Consider the following 16,871-nt stretch of genomic DNA (forward strand, 5'->3'; position numbering starts at 1 on the left):
AAAAACACTAAGAAAATGTCATGGATATTATGTTGTTTAGTGCGGTGAATGTGTGACACTTGGCAAAAATCAATAAGTAGATCAAGCCGTTGCCGATAATTACAATTGCTGTCTATTCGAAAATGACTCTGAAATGAACCACTGTTAGGATTCAGATCGAAGAAAAAAAAGATGTAGAGGCAGATTTTCTGTGTTTTCATTCTACCCTTAAATTTCTTGGGACCCAGATTTTTTAAATAGAGAATATTTTTGAATCATCTAACTCATAATTCTTCTCCAACACTATTGGTTCCACTACTGCTGCGCTAATAGCGCATTGCAAAAAAAAAACTCGTTCAAAAAGGTGCCCCTCTGTCACCCCACAACGTGTGCAAAATATTGATTGAAACTCACATTTTGGGACAAAATACAATTTAGCGCTTTATCCGGATTCGGAACCAGATTGTCGATTGTCGGACGACATCTCTGATCTCTGAACATAATGGATACATCCAGAAATATAATGTGAACATTCCGACAAACCTCTCGTTTCTTTTTCGGCTTTGCCACAACTCCTATCCAATCTAATTTTCTATTCAAATCAATTTTATGCTCTTTTGCTATGGCGTTAAGAGAATTCGTGATGTATCTGGAAAATTCTTCAGATCAGCTACCGTAAGATAAACATGAGTGAGAATGGTGAGAAAAAACCGAAACAGTACACGTAATCGGGTTCATCCTCATATTTCATTCCATCTATATACTCAACAATTCTTTTAAAGTCCGCTGGGACGATTTTGTAGCATTTTGTTACTGTAAAAGCAAAAAAATATTCGAAAATAACAAACAAACAACAAATAAAAATACAAATAAATATTCTAAAAGAATTAGAATAGCATTGTGCTTTCTACAATATACGAAAGCTGTATTTGAAGTAGGATGGTTCTCGCAAAAATCAGCGAAATTAACATTTCTGAGATTTTCTGGATTTCTAGCATCGTAAATCTCGCAGGTGAAAATTGTGAGATTCAGTGTTATTCTATGGCTCAGGGCGAAAGTTCCGCCTTTTCTATTTTTACGAGAGAAAACAATTTTTTGGAATTTCTTTTCCAAGGTTTTTGATCCTTCACTTCCACAGATCGCCAGACATTCCAGGCGTGCGTCCATAAGACGCGTCAAGGGGACAAAAATTCTGGTGACTAGTATGTGAAGAGGAATCGCTACAAATATTCTCTCTTTTTCAATTCCGCATATAAAACCGTACATTGATTTTTGAAAAATTTTTCTTTAAGAGGTACAACTTTCGTTCGATCGACACGCTTCCATGGTAAACCGTTTGCGTCGTCAAATAGTTCAAATACCTAAAATATAAAAATGGGATTGATTATTATGTGCTCAAAATCACGGAAAAAAAATCCCCTCACCATAAAAATCCACGACTCTAAATCGTCTTTTCGGCCTTGTTCAATACATTTATGACATGCTCTGGAGGCAAATCGTACAGTTCCCAAAAAACTCACTTTTGCTCTTGCTAATCTGAACAGATCACTGTTTGGGCAGGGACGAAGAGGAAAAAATTTCAGAAATAAATTGGAAAATGAAGAAAAAATAAAAATAGAATAAAATAAATATTAATGAATAAATAATGAGTAAAAAATAAATAATCTTCTATTTCTTAGCAACATCAATACGCACGCGACACCAATGAGTGATAAACATCTGGGAATCGAACGACGGCGCCGAGTTCCGTTGAACGCGTCGCGGTCGTCGGATGCAACGAAACTGCCGTCAACTATAGACGAATACTAGTAGCTCACTTCACTTCTTTCGTATCTCCAACCGTATATTTCCGTGCAATACCAAAATCCAGCATATATACAGTCTTCTGATGCTCACCAAGACCAACAGCATAGTTTTGCGGTTTAATATCTCTGAGAGAGGGAGAGTGAAAAAAAAAACGTTTCTCATCATTGTATCCGGAAATTTCCGTCAATATCACCAGCAACAACTATGAAGTGATAAACAACAGCAACTAATCGATAGTTCATACCTATGAAGATAGCCGATACCGTGTAAATCTCGTACGGCAATCAATGTTTGTATACTACATTGTATCACTGTTGATTTGCTATAATTATGTCCAAGTATATCTCTTCGAATATCCTCTAATGATTTTCCAACCAGACCCATCACAAGGAACTGGAATCGATTTCGATTCGATTCGAAACGATTTTTGTCGGTTGCGCCACACGTATTGGGACATTGGGACCTTACAGTTTACCTTGAATTTAGCGGTTTTCCCTCGATCCACGAACGCTACAAAATGTTGTTTAAATTGTGGATCGGTTTGTTCATGACATTTCATCAATACCATCACTTCAATCTTTAATCGTAACATTCTTCTATCACCGATTACCATCTCTGTTTTCATTGCTGATTCCTGGAATGAAGATGATGAGTTGTTTGGAAAATTACTGTAAATTACTCTGTATGTCGTACAAACGACTGTGTACCGTTTTATCCGGATCGTTGTGCTTCACAACCTTATACACATCACCGAATCCACCGGATCCAAGCAATTTTATCACTCTCCAACTGGAAAAATTCTATTTCTACCAGCCATGGGATCGTAAATACAATACAAAACTATTATTGGGACCCTAAAGAGGTGTAGAGGATAGGGGTGGTCAAAATTTGACATCCAAGCATTTGTGGTACTTTCTTGTGTTTTTCCCAGCAATAAATTAAATTACGACGATACTTTGATTACTTTTCAAGAATACTTTTTAAAAAATACCTATAGATGGCTGCTTAGTCACATTTACCCTCCAAATGGAGGGATATTCTAAAACTACGCGCACCACTCTGAACTTCAGTAAACATAGTCGATATCGCATATGTTCAACTGATTGACCGCTACGCGTTGGCAATGGAGCACGCTTTTGTTTTACTTGACAGAATTATTCCGTAATCTGCATTCCACTCCTCCAGTCCAACATGAATCGCGATCTCCCGACTAGATACACAAATACACACACACATAACGCCAATTTTATACCGTAAGATACCAAGATGGCGGGATACTGTAACGTACGTATGCTTTTCGCTTTGTACAGTATCTCCTTCTCCCATAATTTCTCGTTTCACCGGTAACTGCTTTTTAACTTTCTTCTTCTGTGTCCTTTTTCTAGATATCTGTAAATTTATGGATAAATTATAGATTTGTCTATTAGGATCTTAAAAAAAATCGATACCGTAGACTTCTTTGTCGCCGTTTGTGCAGTCTGAAAGCAGAATTTTTTAGTTCATTCATCAGTACAGTGGAAGACATAGGTATTGATTGGTGATGAAAAGTTAAACCGCCGAGAAAACGGGAACACAGTTGGGGGTAAGCTATCGACCAATACGCATCGGAAGCATCCAGCCAACCTGCCATCAATCCACTCACGCTTACTTATAGGTCCTTTTAACCTCGAAAATTAAGTTATACGTGAGGTTATCGTCAATGATTTTTGACCGTTTTGTGCACGGGGGAACCACGTGTTCGTAGCAATTCACCCTTGCGCCCCTAGCTTTGCTCCGATCAAGTGCGCACCGCGGTAATTCGAGCAAACATAAGTCCCACCGCCTCTAACCCTGAACGCGAGCCATCTTCTCATCCAGTGCTTGAGTCGGATTTTCCAGAAGACGCCAGTCCTACGACTATTTTGTTGGAGCTCTTGCCACCGTAAGGCGGGTGTGGTGTAGCGGTTAGAGGTTCCACTTACTGCACAATCGATCGGAGGTTCGAATCCGCCCTAGTGCTCACCAAGCCTTTCATCCCTCCGGGGTCGATAAATTGGTACCAGACTTGTCTGGGAGGATAAAAGCACTGACTTGACACAACGGCTAGCCACCGTAAGTCATTGTATAGGCCAGATACACGTTCGTAAACCTCAAACGATTCTGAATTGAAGTGAACGTGGGGGCGCATCCCAAGCGGATTGATTAACGCCAGAGACTTTATCCTTTATCCTTTATCCTTGCCACCGTAATCCCATTTCAGGCAGATTCGCATGGTTCGATAGCGGATGGATAATGGATGGGGCATGATATTGCAGTGGAGTGTAAAGGAAGTGTTTCTACGCATCCGCATCCTGGATGAAATCCTCATCTTCTCTCTTTATTAGTGTCTTCTCTTTCTACAACTACCACAGAAAAAAAAACTCACTCGATCAGGCGGTGCCGTTGAGCCACCTCCAGCTGGTGGTGCTGCTTCCGCCGGTTTCGGTGCTTCATGTTTTCCTTCTGGTGCTTCAGGTTTTGCGGGATCGCCTGCTGCGCCAAATCGTAACTTTTTATGCGATCTTCTACGACCTTCGCGACTCAGTCGGTGTTCATCGGAAGCTTCCGCGTCGTTCGAACCCTTCTCGAAGCTCATGTAAAAAATGAAACCTACCATCTGTGGCTACCCTTATAAAGTCATGATGTTTACATGGATTTTCTCGGATAATTCCAATCATTTCAAAACAATAAACAAAATATTCTGTAAATTCTTTTCTTCCTTGATTTCTTTAGGTTAGCGGTTGGATTTGTAAAAATCAGCCTATCTACATTGTATATTTACATCCATATTATTGGTTTTGCGTTTGTTTGTTTGTTTGTTTGTTTGTTCACAATCGCAGTCAACTATCGTTTCCTTAAATCGTGGACACTGGATAAATCTATCTGAGAATTTTCAGGAGCACCATATTCCCCGCTGCACATTACCATTCGAAAAAAAACCGATGCAAAATGGAAAAAAATTAATTTTCTTAACTAAGTATATACGTATACGAGCAGATGAATAGCTCCAATTGAACTGACCCCAAGAAGGAACTGCATGAAAATCAATAAATCAATTAATTTAAAGCATTGGATTAGGATGGATATCTTTTAGGTAATCTAAATATAAGCTGATCACATTTCTAATCAGCTGATGCGAGAACCCATTCAAAAAATGTTCTCCTAAAAAGGCTTCCTAAAAACTGTGGGAAATCAATAAATCGATAAGTTCGAGATGTTGTGCCAAGATAATTGATTGTAACATTCCTGATTACTCGTAGGCGACAATCCTAGAAGACAAGCTTCGAGAACCTGAGAATACAATTAACTCACTATAAAAGTCAACGTAATCGATATAATCCATAAATGGATGGAGTGTTTCGTATGAAAATGACCCAGTTTTGCTTGAGGTCCCAGTGCGTCAACCATTGGGTCCCAATTGTTCCGGTAAGATTTGTGTGAGGAAGTAAAATACTATGTATCCTCATGAGTTTTGTATGTACGTAGGTACAAATTCTAAGATGAATGTCAAAATTTTGTATGAGGCGAATTTTTTATCGGAGCGTAGAAAAAAATCCCCGTTTCAACATCCTGGCAAGAGTGAATCCTGGGCGGCTAGGATCCGGCAGAACGAATACGGATGTCCTGTGCTGGATACCCGTAGACCTTCTGCTCAGCGTCGTGGTTTTTGTGATGGAAAAATTCAACCGGCTAAAAAATGTCACAAGTGAAGTTTTCTTTTTTTCTTGAGATATTTTTGAACATGAAACCTGACGAAAAAAAAAGATGGGATGTATAAAGGAATTTTATTGGATTCTATTGATCAAAGTCAAGATCTTTCGGATATTGATCGACTTCGGCTCCTGCTGTTTTTGGACCAATCGTGAATAGCCCACGATAGGATTTCGTTCTCGTCGGACACTTGCAATAGCGTTCAGCGGTAGCTGTAAAATCAAATTTTTACCTTCAGAAAAAGAAAGGAAAAAAAAACGCCGAAAAAAAATGACCGCTGCTTACCTAATCCACCTTTCCTTCCTGGTCGTCCTATTCGACCACGTTTTCCTTCATCACCAAGTAATCCTGGTCGACCAATCGGTCCAGCATTTCCCGGCTCACCATCTTTACCATCCGAACCTTTCGGGCCACTTGGACCAGCTGCACCTGGTGGACCTGAATGAATTGAGTATACTGGTCAAATCTTAGCGATTACGGTATTCTCGATGTTAAGGATTCCCATACCTGCTGTACCTTTTTCACCTCGTGGGCAAATCCATCTCGTAGTGTACTTTCCAGGTTCACCAGGAGCACCTGGTGAACCTATGATTCCTGAAAAATTCATCTTCTTAAAATATTACTGACAAAAATATCCTTATTGCGATAATATTTGGAGATAATGCGTCATCGAATCAGATTAAGCAGTAAAAAAGGACGAAAGAAACTGTTTTACTTACCTTGTAGACCAACTTCACCCTTGGGACCCTGAGGTCCTCGTGGGCCAATACCTTCGACTCCAGGTTCACCTGGTGGTCCTGCGAATATTATATAATAAACAATAAATAAACTACAAAGAGCTGGTGAAAAGACAATCCTCTGTAAATTTTCACCCACCATCTGGTCCATCCAATCCTGGCGGTCCGGGTGGTCCCGTGGGACCTGCATTACCAACAGGACATTGAACGCAATCGAAATAGTCGCTACTATCGCCGCCTTTCCCATTAATTCCAGGAACACCATCCAGACCATTCTCTTCAAAGAAAAATAATCAGAATTCAACGAATATGTTATGTTAAAATTCATTCGCAGCAAAACGTTGGGCCGTTAGTTCCTCAGCCATCCACGCAGGACCCGCACATAGGAACTCATTTCATCGATTACTTTGACCCGATAAAATTCCCTTTAGGTCGATTTTTTATCGAGTGAACTCATACAAGACAAAGTCCTTAGTCATATATTCCTTGTGTCAAATAACAGTCAAAGAAATTCAAAAGAAAAAAATTAAAGAAAATATAAGTCTATTTTTTATCTCAATCGAAAGAAAAAAAGCCAGGTGAAGAATCAAATCAGAATGAAATTTTTTACAAGAAGTAGACTATAAGTAACAAAATAAAAATAAAAAATAATAAAATAAAAAAATAATAGAGTAATAATAATAAATAATAAATAAAAAAAATAACAAAACAAAATAAAAAATACAGCACAACTAAGAGAATTTCCTGCACTAAAAAGTGTTTTCGCACGCAGAACGATGTCCACCAACAAATTTCTGCAAAAGAAAAGCGGTCCTAGAACGAATTCTTTGTATTGCGTAAAGCTTTTCTTAAATTAGAACAAGACTAAACGAGTTTACACTTGTCTGTAAAAAGTTATTCCTGAGTTTAACGTGTTCCACGTGTTCCTAACACGTGTGGTTTTAATTTATTTAAATTTGACGAGGATTTGACGTGTTAAAAACATGTTCCTAACACGTGGGAACGAGGTTTTAATTTCTTTAAATTTTCCATGAAATGAGAAAAAAAATGCGGAAATCACGGTGTAGTCCAGTTAAAATTTTCAATTCGAGATAAATATGGGTCCCTCGGTTCCGTCTAGGTCATCCCAACGGTTTCCTTTTCTTCCGAGATGCATCCGTTGCAATTTGAGCATTTCTTTGTGTGCTTGAAATGCACTAACAGTTTCTCATCAGCATTTCGTCAAACGAACGAACGCGGTCGTCCGAATACGCGTAAGGCACGTGCAGAACCTGGCAGGATTTCCTTTCTTTCACGACCGAACCAGATTAAAAATGGTTATAATCGTCACTATTCGCATGCGCATCATTCAAGAAAATAGAATCGAACGAGAAGATTTAGAAAAAATGGAGATAATGAAAAAAGAAAGGAGAAAAAAGTTTTGCGAATGAATACTGTAGGTCCCGCTAACAGTGACACACAACAACGGTGTGATGCACGACACGAGACCACCAACTTTTCATCAGCTATTGAATAGTGCCCTTAGAAAAAAAAAAGAAAACGTATGTTGGTGCTGTTTTAGAAAGTTTACTGACAATCAGCGGCCCCAAACTGAGCTATATATTGATTTCCCTTTGACTTTTGATTTCGAAAGATCTGTTTCATATTGGGCATTTTATTTTAAAAAATGACATGCGTAAAATTTTAAAACCTATTGGCAGGTTGCAAGCCTCTAGTCCCATGAGTTTTCCGGAGAACGTTACGTTCTCCCGGATAAAAAAAAAAGAAGAAATATGTCAAAGAAATAACAAAAACAAACAACAAAAATAAAAAAATAATTTTCTGTGAAACATATTGGAACCATGAGAGTGTTATTGCTTGGAAATGTGTAGGAATAACTATGTGTACCTCCATCACTGCCATTTTCTCCAGGTGATCCTGGTGGGCCTTGCGGACATTCTGGATCCAGTCGTAATCCGCACTGTCCTTGTCCAAAGTGGTTGCGCTTTTCTAAAATGGGAAAATCATGGAATTGCAAGGAAGGAAATACACCCCCGCATTCATTGGGTGCGAAAAAATCTGCACAAACCAAAAAAAAAAAACTAAGAAGCAGCGAAAGGAAAAAAACGGCGACATCATCAGTTTCTTGACATCATGAAAACATATCGATTAAAAAAACTCACTGTTTAGCTTACGTTTACCAGGTTTTCCAATTAGTTCAGCATCCGAGAAAACTCCACGTCCATGTTTTTTAATGATCGTCTGCCCGTAAGCACGCTGTGGTTCAGCTGGAAAAGAAATCTGTGACAACCATAGTGAATATTTTCTAAAAAACGAAATAATTTTGAAATGGTAAATAACAACACTGTTATACATTGTTATGTGAGAATTGTGCAAGTGCTCTTACCGTTCATACTGATTCTCACTCGTTTTCCCCATTTTTTGTCGAAATTTTCACGATTTTTGAGTATTTCGAAGAGTTTTGCTCTTGGCCGATGCTGTCGATGCTTCCGTCGCTTTACTAACAGCTGATGACGAAGTATTCGTTTGCGGTGAACTGTGCAATGCAAGTGCAAGTTTGAGTGAATAATAGAGTGAAAACACGAAGAAAAGAAAAAAAATAATGAAAGGAGAAAAAAAGGGGTGCTAAGGTGACTGTGCGCAGTGGGTTTGACTCGATCGATACGGAAGTGGATAGGGTGGAAACAATTCCGGACATGGTACACGAATATAACACTCAAACATCGTAAAACTCAAACCTGAACGCATTTCTTGTAGAAAAAACGCTTAGGTTAGTTAATTTTTTAGTTCTGGATGTTTTCAATTTTTTTTTGCAAAAAAATCTCCACCTATTCAATTTATTTATACGTTGAATAATCAGTCATGTTCTAAGCGTGTGACCTCAGAAGAAAAAATTAACCCAAAAGTAGTCCAGGATAACTTGAAAATTGAAAAATTGGGAAAATCCTGCTCTCGATGTGAAAAAAGGACGAAAAATGGAAAGAAACGAACTTGCAATAATTGCACACAGTTTTGATTACAGCTTTACGGAAGTGGGTTTATAAATTTTGTATAAATGTCCTCATACCTCAACACTGAACCGCAATAAAGTCCTCACAGAAAAAAAGAACTAAAAGTAGGTGGAAATGACATCCAGAAAGAAATCGTACACTTTCGCATCGCCTCCATGCGACTAAACTGACCATGGAAAAGGGGAACTCGATTGATTGCCTATGGAGTGAGTAGATCAAAAATGGTCGGCCAACAAACATGCTCCATCGTCAATATAGTCGTCATGTTTCCACCCAGTTTACATTAGCCAAAGGAAAAATATTAGACACACCATGGAATTGACGATGTTTTTGGATCGGTCCAGGAAAACATAAGGTTAGGAGTACAGATCACAAGGATAAATTCATTCCTCCTTAATTGCCTAGAAAAACTCCGTCGGATACGACATTCCTGTACGAATTTCCCTACGAGACACCTTATGACGCTATTTCTATATATGTATCCCTTAGCGGCCTATGCGAGGGTTTTATTTTAATAAGCTGTTGTGGATCTCTTGCTGATTATCCTTTGCCCGCTCATGCGCGCGTCACGTGCACAGAAGGAAGGTTGGGGTGAAATAAGGTGTCTCGTAGGAAAATCCGCACAGGAAGCCCATTTCTCACGCCGTTTTTCAGGGCAATCAGGGGTAATCCAGCATGGTTTCGTTCATACTCATTATCTACATCTCTAACCCTTTCTTCTTTCAAAGAAATGTCCACTTCGTCAATTCCGTGGTATGCTATGTACTTTTAATGGTTTATAGTCGTTCATCACCAAAGACACGGTAGTAAGCGACAGTAAATGTAATAGTAAGAGGAATTAGGGGGAAGCGAATGATGTTGCAAGGATCCACCGGACGCGTAAAGGGTGGAACAGGATGTCGTCCAGACGCAAGTTATAAGAATTCCGTTAAGCAGAAAACTGTGCAGGTTGCAGATCTTTGCGCTGATAATCGATCGTTACGCAGTAGAGTATAAACGCATCCAGAATGTGATACTTCTCTTACTCATTAGTGATCTTCAAATTCATCATAGTCATAAGTCTTTGTCATTGCCAAGTGTGCCGAGTGCGAACAGACAAATGTGCATTTAATTTATAAAATATCAAAAATGTAAACTTACGCTTAGTTTTTCTATGAACGAACGGTTTGTAACTGTAAACTAGTGGGATGTCTCTTTTAATGATCACGCTCCTGTGTTCAATTTGAAGGAGATCATCCCAGAGTGAGTCAGTCGATGCCTGTAAGAGACTGAATAGTTTTTTTTATAGCTGTTCCACAGTCAAAAATTTTATTCGAATTTTAATTGTTGACCGGGAATCTCGTAGGCTAATTTAGATCAATAATTTGGGTATATAGCTTGATTTTTTTGCGATTATGCTCTCAAAATCCCTTTTTAACATCCGATATCCTTAATTCAGCAAAACTTACTCGAAACTCGTCCATATCGCTGAGCACGGCAATCTTTAGATTCTCTAGATCTGCTTGTAGGAGAGGAACTGCTATTACGGTAACGAGTATAGCGAAGGTGCTAGTAGCAAGAGCAAAAATGAAATTTCGCTCCACTTTATCGCCACTCATCCTGAAAAATAAATTCTTTTTTCTAGTTAATGATTCACAACATTTTAAAAATTTTGTTTACGATACCATCGATTTGGATAAATTTTTGAAAGCACTTGAGCTTTTCCATTTATGAATGTAACATAGAGCAAACTATCTATGTATATTTGCCTTATACATTCAAGCAACCGTAGAAGCATAAAGACTTATGTTGACTTGTAGAGACGTGACGCGTCCGTCAAAATTCGAGCATTTGTAGCGTGATGATCTGGTCGTGCGAATATTTATTTATAAACTTGGAACATTTCCAGAAAATTTGTTTTAAAGGCATCACCCCACGAATGTGAGGTGGTGCAGATTTCAGGTGGAGTATTCGTATACGAGATGGAAGACTATAGATGATTCCGATATGGGTGATTCCATCCATTTCTTCCTAATTTCCGTAAAAAATGGCTCGGAAGATACGGCTTCAGGCGTTCTGGCGATTTGGTAAGAATTCGACTGAATAGGCATCCCTGTGTGGCGCCGCATGTTCCGGGAGTTTTTTACGGCAATTAGGAAAAATTTACAGAAAATTCGTTTCCATAATCTACGATCCCGTATACGAGTACTCCACCTGAAATCCGTACCACCTCAGATTAGTAGGATGATGTCTTTAGTGAGGTTCAGAAACTTCGGAATTTATGTCGTAGGCGCTTCGTCAAGCTTCGCGTCCCAATTTTTATTTTTTAAATTTTTTTTTAAATTTAAGAGGATGATTCTCGTAAAATAATAAATTCAGCGATGAATACGACCCTGGATAGTTTCTATTAGTAAAACTAAAATAATAAACAAATAAAATAATAATAATACAGAAAAATTCATTATTATCAAATTTCAGCTTCCACAGAAAGGATCTATCTGAAGATTCTCTTAAAATCACATGCAAAATAATTAACTAAATTTTCCAAAAGTTTCCAAAAAAAATGTTCAAAAATGAAGATAATGAAAATTTTTTTCAGTGACTCTAAAGGAGGTTAGCGATATTTTTACATTTCTAATTCATAAAATTTCACATTGAAGTAAAATAGGAATTTAAGCCCCCAACTTTATCCCTAGAGTTAGAATCCTAGGAATCGTTAGCATATCAATGTGTCGTCAAAGATGAAGAAAGGAGAAAACTATTAAATTAATGGGGACACGAGAAGAAATCCTTGGAAGGAATGAACGGCTCCTGGTAAGGTGAAATAGATAGTTTTATGACCATATAGTGAAATTTCACCACGTTATATAATCCAGGTTATCTATGCGAAAGATCGCTGGAAACGTATATGTCGGAGAGCAGATCCGATCGACATTTCGCTGTGATTTCACCGGTGTTCATTCCGATTATGTAATTTACACATGACATGCTACACTAAGGAGTAAACAAGTAAAACGAAATAAACTGAGATATTATAGTAACGGAAAAGTTCACCTGTATGAATATTCGAATAATTCAAAAATTTACTTTTTTGGGACTTTTTTCTATTTAATACGATCAATGAAAATACTAGCAATCAAAAACACAAATTGCGGACTTTCTGGATATTGTGTTCACCTTACGTCGGCACGGTTTTGAGATTCGAGAAGAAAAAAAGCGAAAGAAACGAAAATCAAGCACAAATACAGTAATCTATCCCGGATGAAACGAGAATGAAGTGTTGATTTCTGTGTTTTCAAAAATTAGGAAAAAAAGATATTAATTTAAGTTTAAAGTAGAGTATCATAGCTGTTACACAATAATATTAATTTAATTTATAGCAAACAGTGGATGAATACGCGGAATTTATCGCTGCGTTTTTTTTTAAGTACAAAATAAAAATAAGAGAAAATTATGTGAAATATACCGTAAACCACCATTACCGTGTTGTTACATTTGAATAATCATTGCATCTGTAGAAATTTCCTTTCCAAGAAACAATTACTTGGAATTATCTACCTCTGAGCACTTAAAATTTATCAGTTTTTAAAAAAGATTACATTTCAGTGTTCCCTGAAATGTACACCACGTTTTCTGGGAACAAACTACACAGAAATATATAATAAAATAGAATTATTTATTTGAAAACTAATAATTCGACGATTCCTGTTAGAAATCACAACTAGTTAACTTCCAATAAACTTTTTCTTTGAATTTCTTCAATATTTCTGAATAAAAATTGGATTTTAGCTGTATCACCAGTTACAGTACCTATGCAAAAAACTGAAACCTTGTTAAAAATAATCCCCTTAGGATAAGATTCCTTTGTATAACCTGATTTTGCAGTGACGGTATTTTCTACTGACTTCCACTGAAGTTCCGCTTTTTGGATAAAAGTTAAAATTTTATCGTGGAAAATAAATGAATGGAAAATAAATAGGCATCAAATATAAATAAAAGTTATTATTTTTAAGGACTTATTCTACTGTCATCATTATCAACAAAGTAAGCGATTTTTTAAAAATGGTTTAGTGGTTTTTTTTGCGGCAGCTGAGACGTCACATGTGTATATCGGGAAATTTCCTCATTAAACTGAATCCTACTCATTAAACTCCGACTATGTTTCAGAATTAGTCATCCGAAAAAACAAGAAGTTGCGGAGAAACCTTCATGTATTAAAAGATATACACATATTCATCGTGAATGTTCTTTTTTTTTCAAAAAAAATCATTGATCTGTTTAAGTGCGTATATTTGAAAGCTGAAAGATATTCGACCTCCAATGCAAATGAATCGAATTCTCAAAAAAAAAAAACCATAGAAATCATTTCTTCTTCTGAAATGAGAAAATTGCCCAGATACAGCCGTTTATTTTTTACTTTCTTTTTTTTCGGCTTTTTTCGGATTGTAAAATCTATTTTTTAAGTATTATCTGGTGTGCATATAAACTAAATAAATATGGTACTGATTTCAGCATTTTTAAAATCATTTAAATTTTAATGGGGCGAAATTATTAAGATGTTAGTAAAGGTACCCAGAAAAATCCTGAATAATATTCTCAATCCATAACAGTAGTGATTAACTTCTCTATATTGTCTTCTCTGAAAATTGTACAAAAACCAATATTAGATATCGCACCATTTTTTCAAAAATTATTATTTTTTCACTAAAAAAATCAGACATAAAGTTTTGTACTTTGTAAACCAAAAAGCCTTGTTGTAGTTTTAGAATTCCGAGTAATTCAGATTCAGATTGTGGCAATCTCTAAAGAAAATCTCATTTTAGGCAGGTGCTTTTTTTCTGCTCGAGCGAGACCAGCGCTATGTTTATTTGCATATTTAATTGGTTATTTAACTAGTTTCTGAAAGAGACATCCTATTTATTTATTTATTTATTTATTCATTTATTTATTTATTCAAGTGCAACAATGGTAAACGTGTTCTCTTTTCTAAGTGTTCTACGTCTTTTAAGTGATGAAACTGACTTTTCCAAGCATTCCTCCTCCTAGTTCCTATAAAATTTGAAAAATAATAAATAATAGTCAGTAATGATCAGCAATAATCAATAATTAATAATAATATTATAAAAGTGACAATAAATAGTAATAATAATTAATAATAATAATAATAGTAATAATGGTAATAATAATAATAATAATAATAATAATGATATTATAAAAGCAACAATAAATAATAATAATAATAATAATAATAATAATAATAATAATAATAATAATAATAATCCCGGATTCGAATGTTTGTAGTTGGTTCGTAAGCGATATCAAGAAAAAGATTTACTGTAAATCTGGTGCTATTGATAATTTTTATTATTGGCTAATCATTATTTATCAATATTTTTTACGTCTTTTACTAATATTCAGTTTGTTCAAAAAATCAAAAATGAAATCGCTATAAATTCAGACTGAAAATCGTTAATCCGTCCAACTATGTGCAATTCACTTGTTCAAGGTAATTGGGACCTGCATTTTTTGGGTTTTACTGCGGGAAAAATTCTAACTCCATTCAAAATTTTCAAACTATGTTATTGTTATTATGTTTTCTCCTCTTCTTCCTCTTTTCTTCTCGAAAATTCTCTCCTGAATTGTGTAACAAGAAATGAGCTATTTTCCTCCAGTTCCTTGTTTTTACTATCTTTATATTATTATTCTTTTTTTAAAAAAATTCTATACATCACAACTTTACGATACTTTGACGCATTGCTAGACGCGTTTATTCAATTTTTCTCATATTATTAAAGTTTCAGGAAATTATTTGTGCAATATGAAATGTTAAGTGGTAATTATCTGCTAATTTGCCTGTGAGCCATTTAATTTTCCTTGATTCTCAGGAAATGTTGACTAAAATTCAGTGTCATCGCTAGGTACTACGAACCTTCAATGTTTATTTTAAATTTTTTTTTTAAATTAATCCGCAAATTAAAACCATAGGATTAAACATAATAAAATTAACCAAACAAAATCAATGAGTCGAGTCGAATAAAATTTTACAATTGACTACATTTAATTTTAGTATCACGCAATAAATTTTGAAATTTTTTAGCGACATTGTCTAAGAGGGAGGAAAAAACAGCGTGATGAGAGAATTTATGTCTATTGACAGTGCTCATATGTGATTTCACACATTCCAGCAGCTAAAAGTTCAGGATTCAGGACCTCGTACTGTATTTCATTGTGTTCAGCCCACGAACGGGCTTACAGTTTTCTCATTCATCTACGTGGTGGGGCCCACGTGGTGCAACTTCGCCGCTGAGCTGCTTCGCCTTTCACTTTTTTTTTGTTCTACAATCTCAAAAATACAATACAATTCATCTTTGGGGAAAAAATATATGTACGGTGATCAGACAATGGGTGCAAAATTGTTCTGTAGTTCTTCATTTCTTTTTTTTAGCTTTTAGCTTTTAGCTTTAGCTTTTTTGGCTTTGAAATCGTTAAAGTAGTTTTGAATTTTCGCGCAAATTTTGTAGCGGCAACGACGAATTAGGAATTGTACTCAAGAACATACACTTTTTCCACCGCCAGCGTTCTTTGCACAGAAAGCAAAATTTTCCAACATTGAACAGAAATTCTACTGCGACAAAATTCTTCACCGCTCTTCGGAACGAGCTTTTGTTCGAATTCTTCGTTTTTTCTCCCATATTTTTCTATTTTTTTATTTTAGAATTATTTTTCTTATTTAATTATGGAAATTTATGCGAATGTGCCTACAATATACGTGCAGAATACAAGATATCGTATAATTTAATCACAAATAAATTATGCATTCACGTAGAGTATCATAAACCAATTTCTCCAAACATCCAACAATCACTTCCTCCTCAAACCTCATAAGTCCCAAACCATTGTTGTCCGTATGCACGAGAAAATTTTTCAAATCTTTTAGAACTTTAAACTCTGCTTTGCGCAGGTTCAAAAATGACAAACTACGGATTTCTGGAAGCTACGTATGCTTCCAGGTTCTGCTTATGCTCTTGAAATATGTGATCGATCTGGAAGTGAATGCAGACATTCGATGGATCAGAGGGGGATTCGGGCAGAAAATGGAGCACTCCATTTCCTAACTTTCTTTAGAGGTAAAGTGGGCGGTGCGGCTGTCCCAATGTGAGCTATTTAGGGTTAAGTGATAAACAACTTTCGTTTTCTTCCTGATACATTTCTCTATGTGGCGGTAAACAGTTGATTGTGACGTTATGAGGTTCTCTGCTCTCTCATTGACGTTGACGTGAATTTTGTTCCAATACCTGCTTTAAAACATCGTAGTCGAAATCCAAAGGGTGACCCCAACCTTCCCCCGCCCACCTCCCCCCACCTCCTCCCCTCATCCTCCCTTCAACTTCCTCCGGCTTCGTTTTTGAACCTCACGTCTCCAGAACGACTTTGACCAAATTCCAACCTCCTGATCCTGAAATTCTCGGCGCATTTCATGGCGTAGGTGCCTTTTTTTGCTCCCTTCCCAAGAAGAACGCAAAACTTGAATGTAACGCCAACAACACTAGACGGCTCGCTGGAGACTTTCCGAGGTTCTGCCAAGGAAAATTCCGAGGAAAGAAACAAAAAAAAAACAAACAGTTATCCA

At 36.6% G+C, this 16,871-nt stretch overlaps 2 protein-coding genes across 4 annotated transcripts; both read right to left on the reverse strand.

The window, feature by feature from the left end:
• Nucleotides 1-421: 421 nt before the first annotated feature.
• On the reverse strand, nucleotides 422-4,399 carry RB195_003700 (uncharacterized protein; the record flags this gene model as incomplete). 2 transcript variants are annotated; one of them, XM_064201461.1, is made up of 12 exons in its annotated part: nucleotides 422-472; nucleotides 523-628; nucleotides 702-792; nucleotides 1,244-1,340; nucleotides 1,404-1,515; nucleotides 1,797-1,910; nucleotides 2,030-2,178; nucleotides 2,261-2,419; nucleotides 2,493-2,574; nucleotides 3,074-3,174; nucleotides 3,234-3,263; nucleotides 4,190-4,399. In XM_064201461.1, 12 exons carry the CDS (start codon nucleotides 4,397-4,399, stop codon nucleotides 422-424), a joined length of 1,302 nt encoding a protein of 433 aa, XP_064057342.1. The 2 variants fall into 2 exon arrangements, with proteins under 2 accessions (XP_064057342.1, XP_064057341.1); XM_064201460.1 differs by lacking the exon at nucleotides 3,234-3,263.
• Nucleotides 4,400-5,598: 1,199 nt separating this feature from the next.
• Nucleotides 5,599-10,860, reverse strand: RB195_003701 (uncharacterized protein; the record flags this gene model as incomplete). 2 transcript variants are annotated; one of them, XM_064201463.1, is made up of 9 exons in its annotated part: nucleotides 5,599-5,726; nucleotides 5,800-5,952; nucleotides 6,022-6,108; nucleotides 6,234-6,311; nucleotides 6,391-6,528; nucleotides 8,139-8,240; nucleotides 8,414-8,518; nucleotides 8,638-8,746; nucleotides 10,711-10,860. In XM_064201463.1, 9 exons carry the CDS (start codon nucleotides 10,858-10,860, stop codon nucleotides 5,599-5,601), a joined length of 1,050 nt encoding a protein of 349 aa, XP_064057343.1. The 2 variants fall into 2 exon arrangements, with proteins under 2 accessions (XP_064057343.1, XP_064057344.1); XM_064201462.1 differs by lacking the exon at nucleotides 8,638-8,746 and adding an exon at nucleotides 10,403-10,520.
• Between the last annotated feature and the right edge of the window lie 6,011 nt (nucleotides 10,861-16,871).

This window comes from Necator americanus, chromosome IV (assembly GCF_031761385.1).
Source record: "Necator americanus strain Aroian chromosome IV, whole genome shotgun sequence".
NCBI lineage: Eukaryota > Metazoa > Nematoda > Chromadorea > Rhabditida > Ancylostomatidae > Necator > Necator americanus.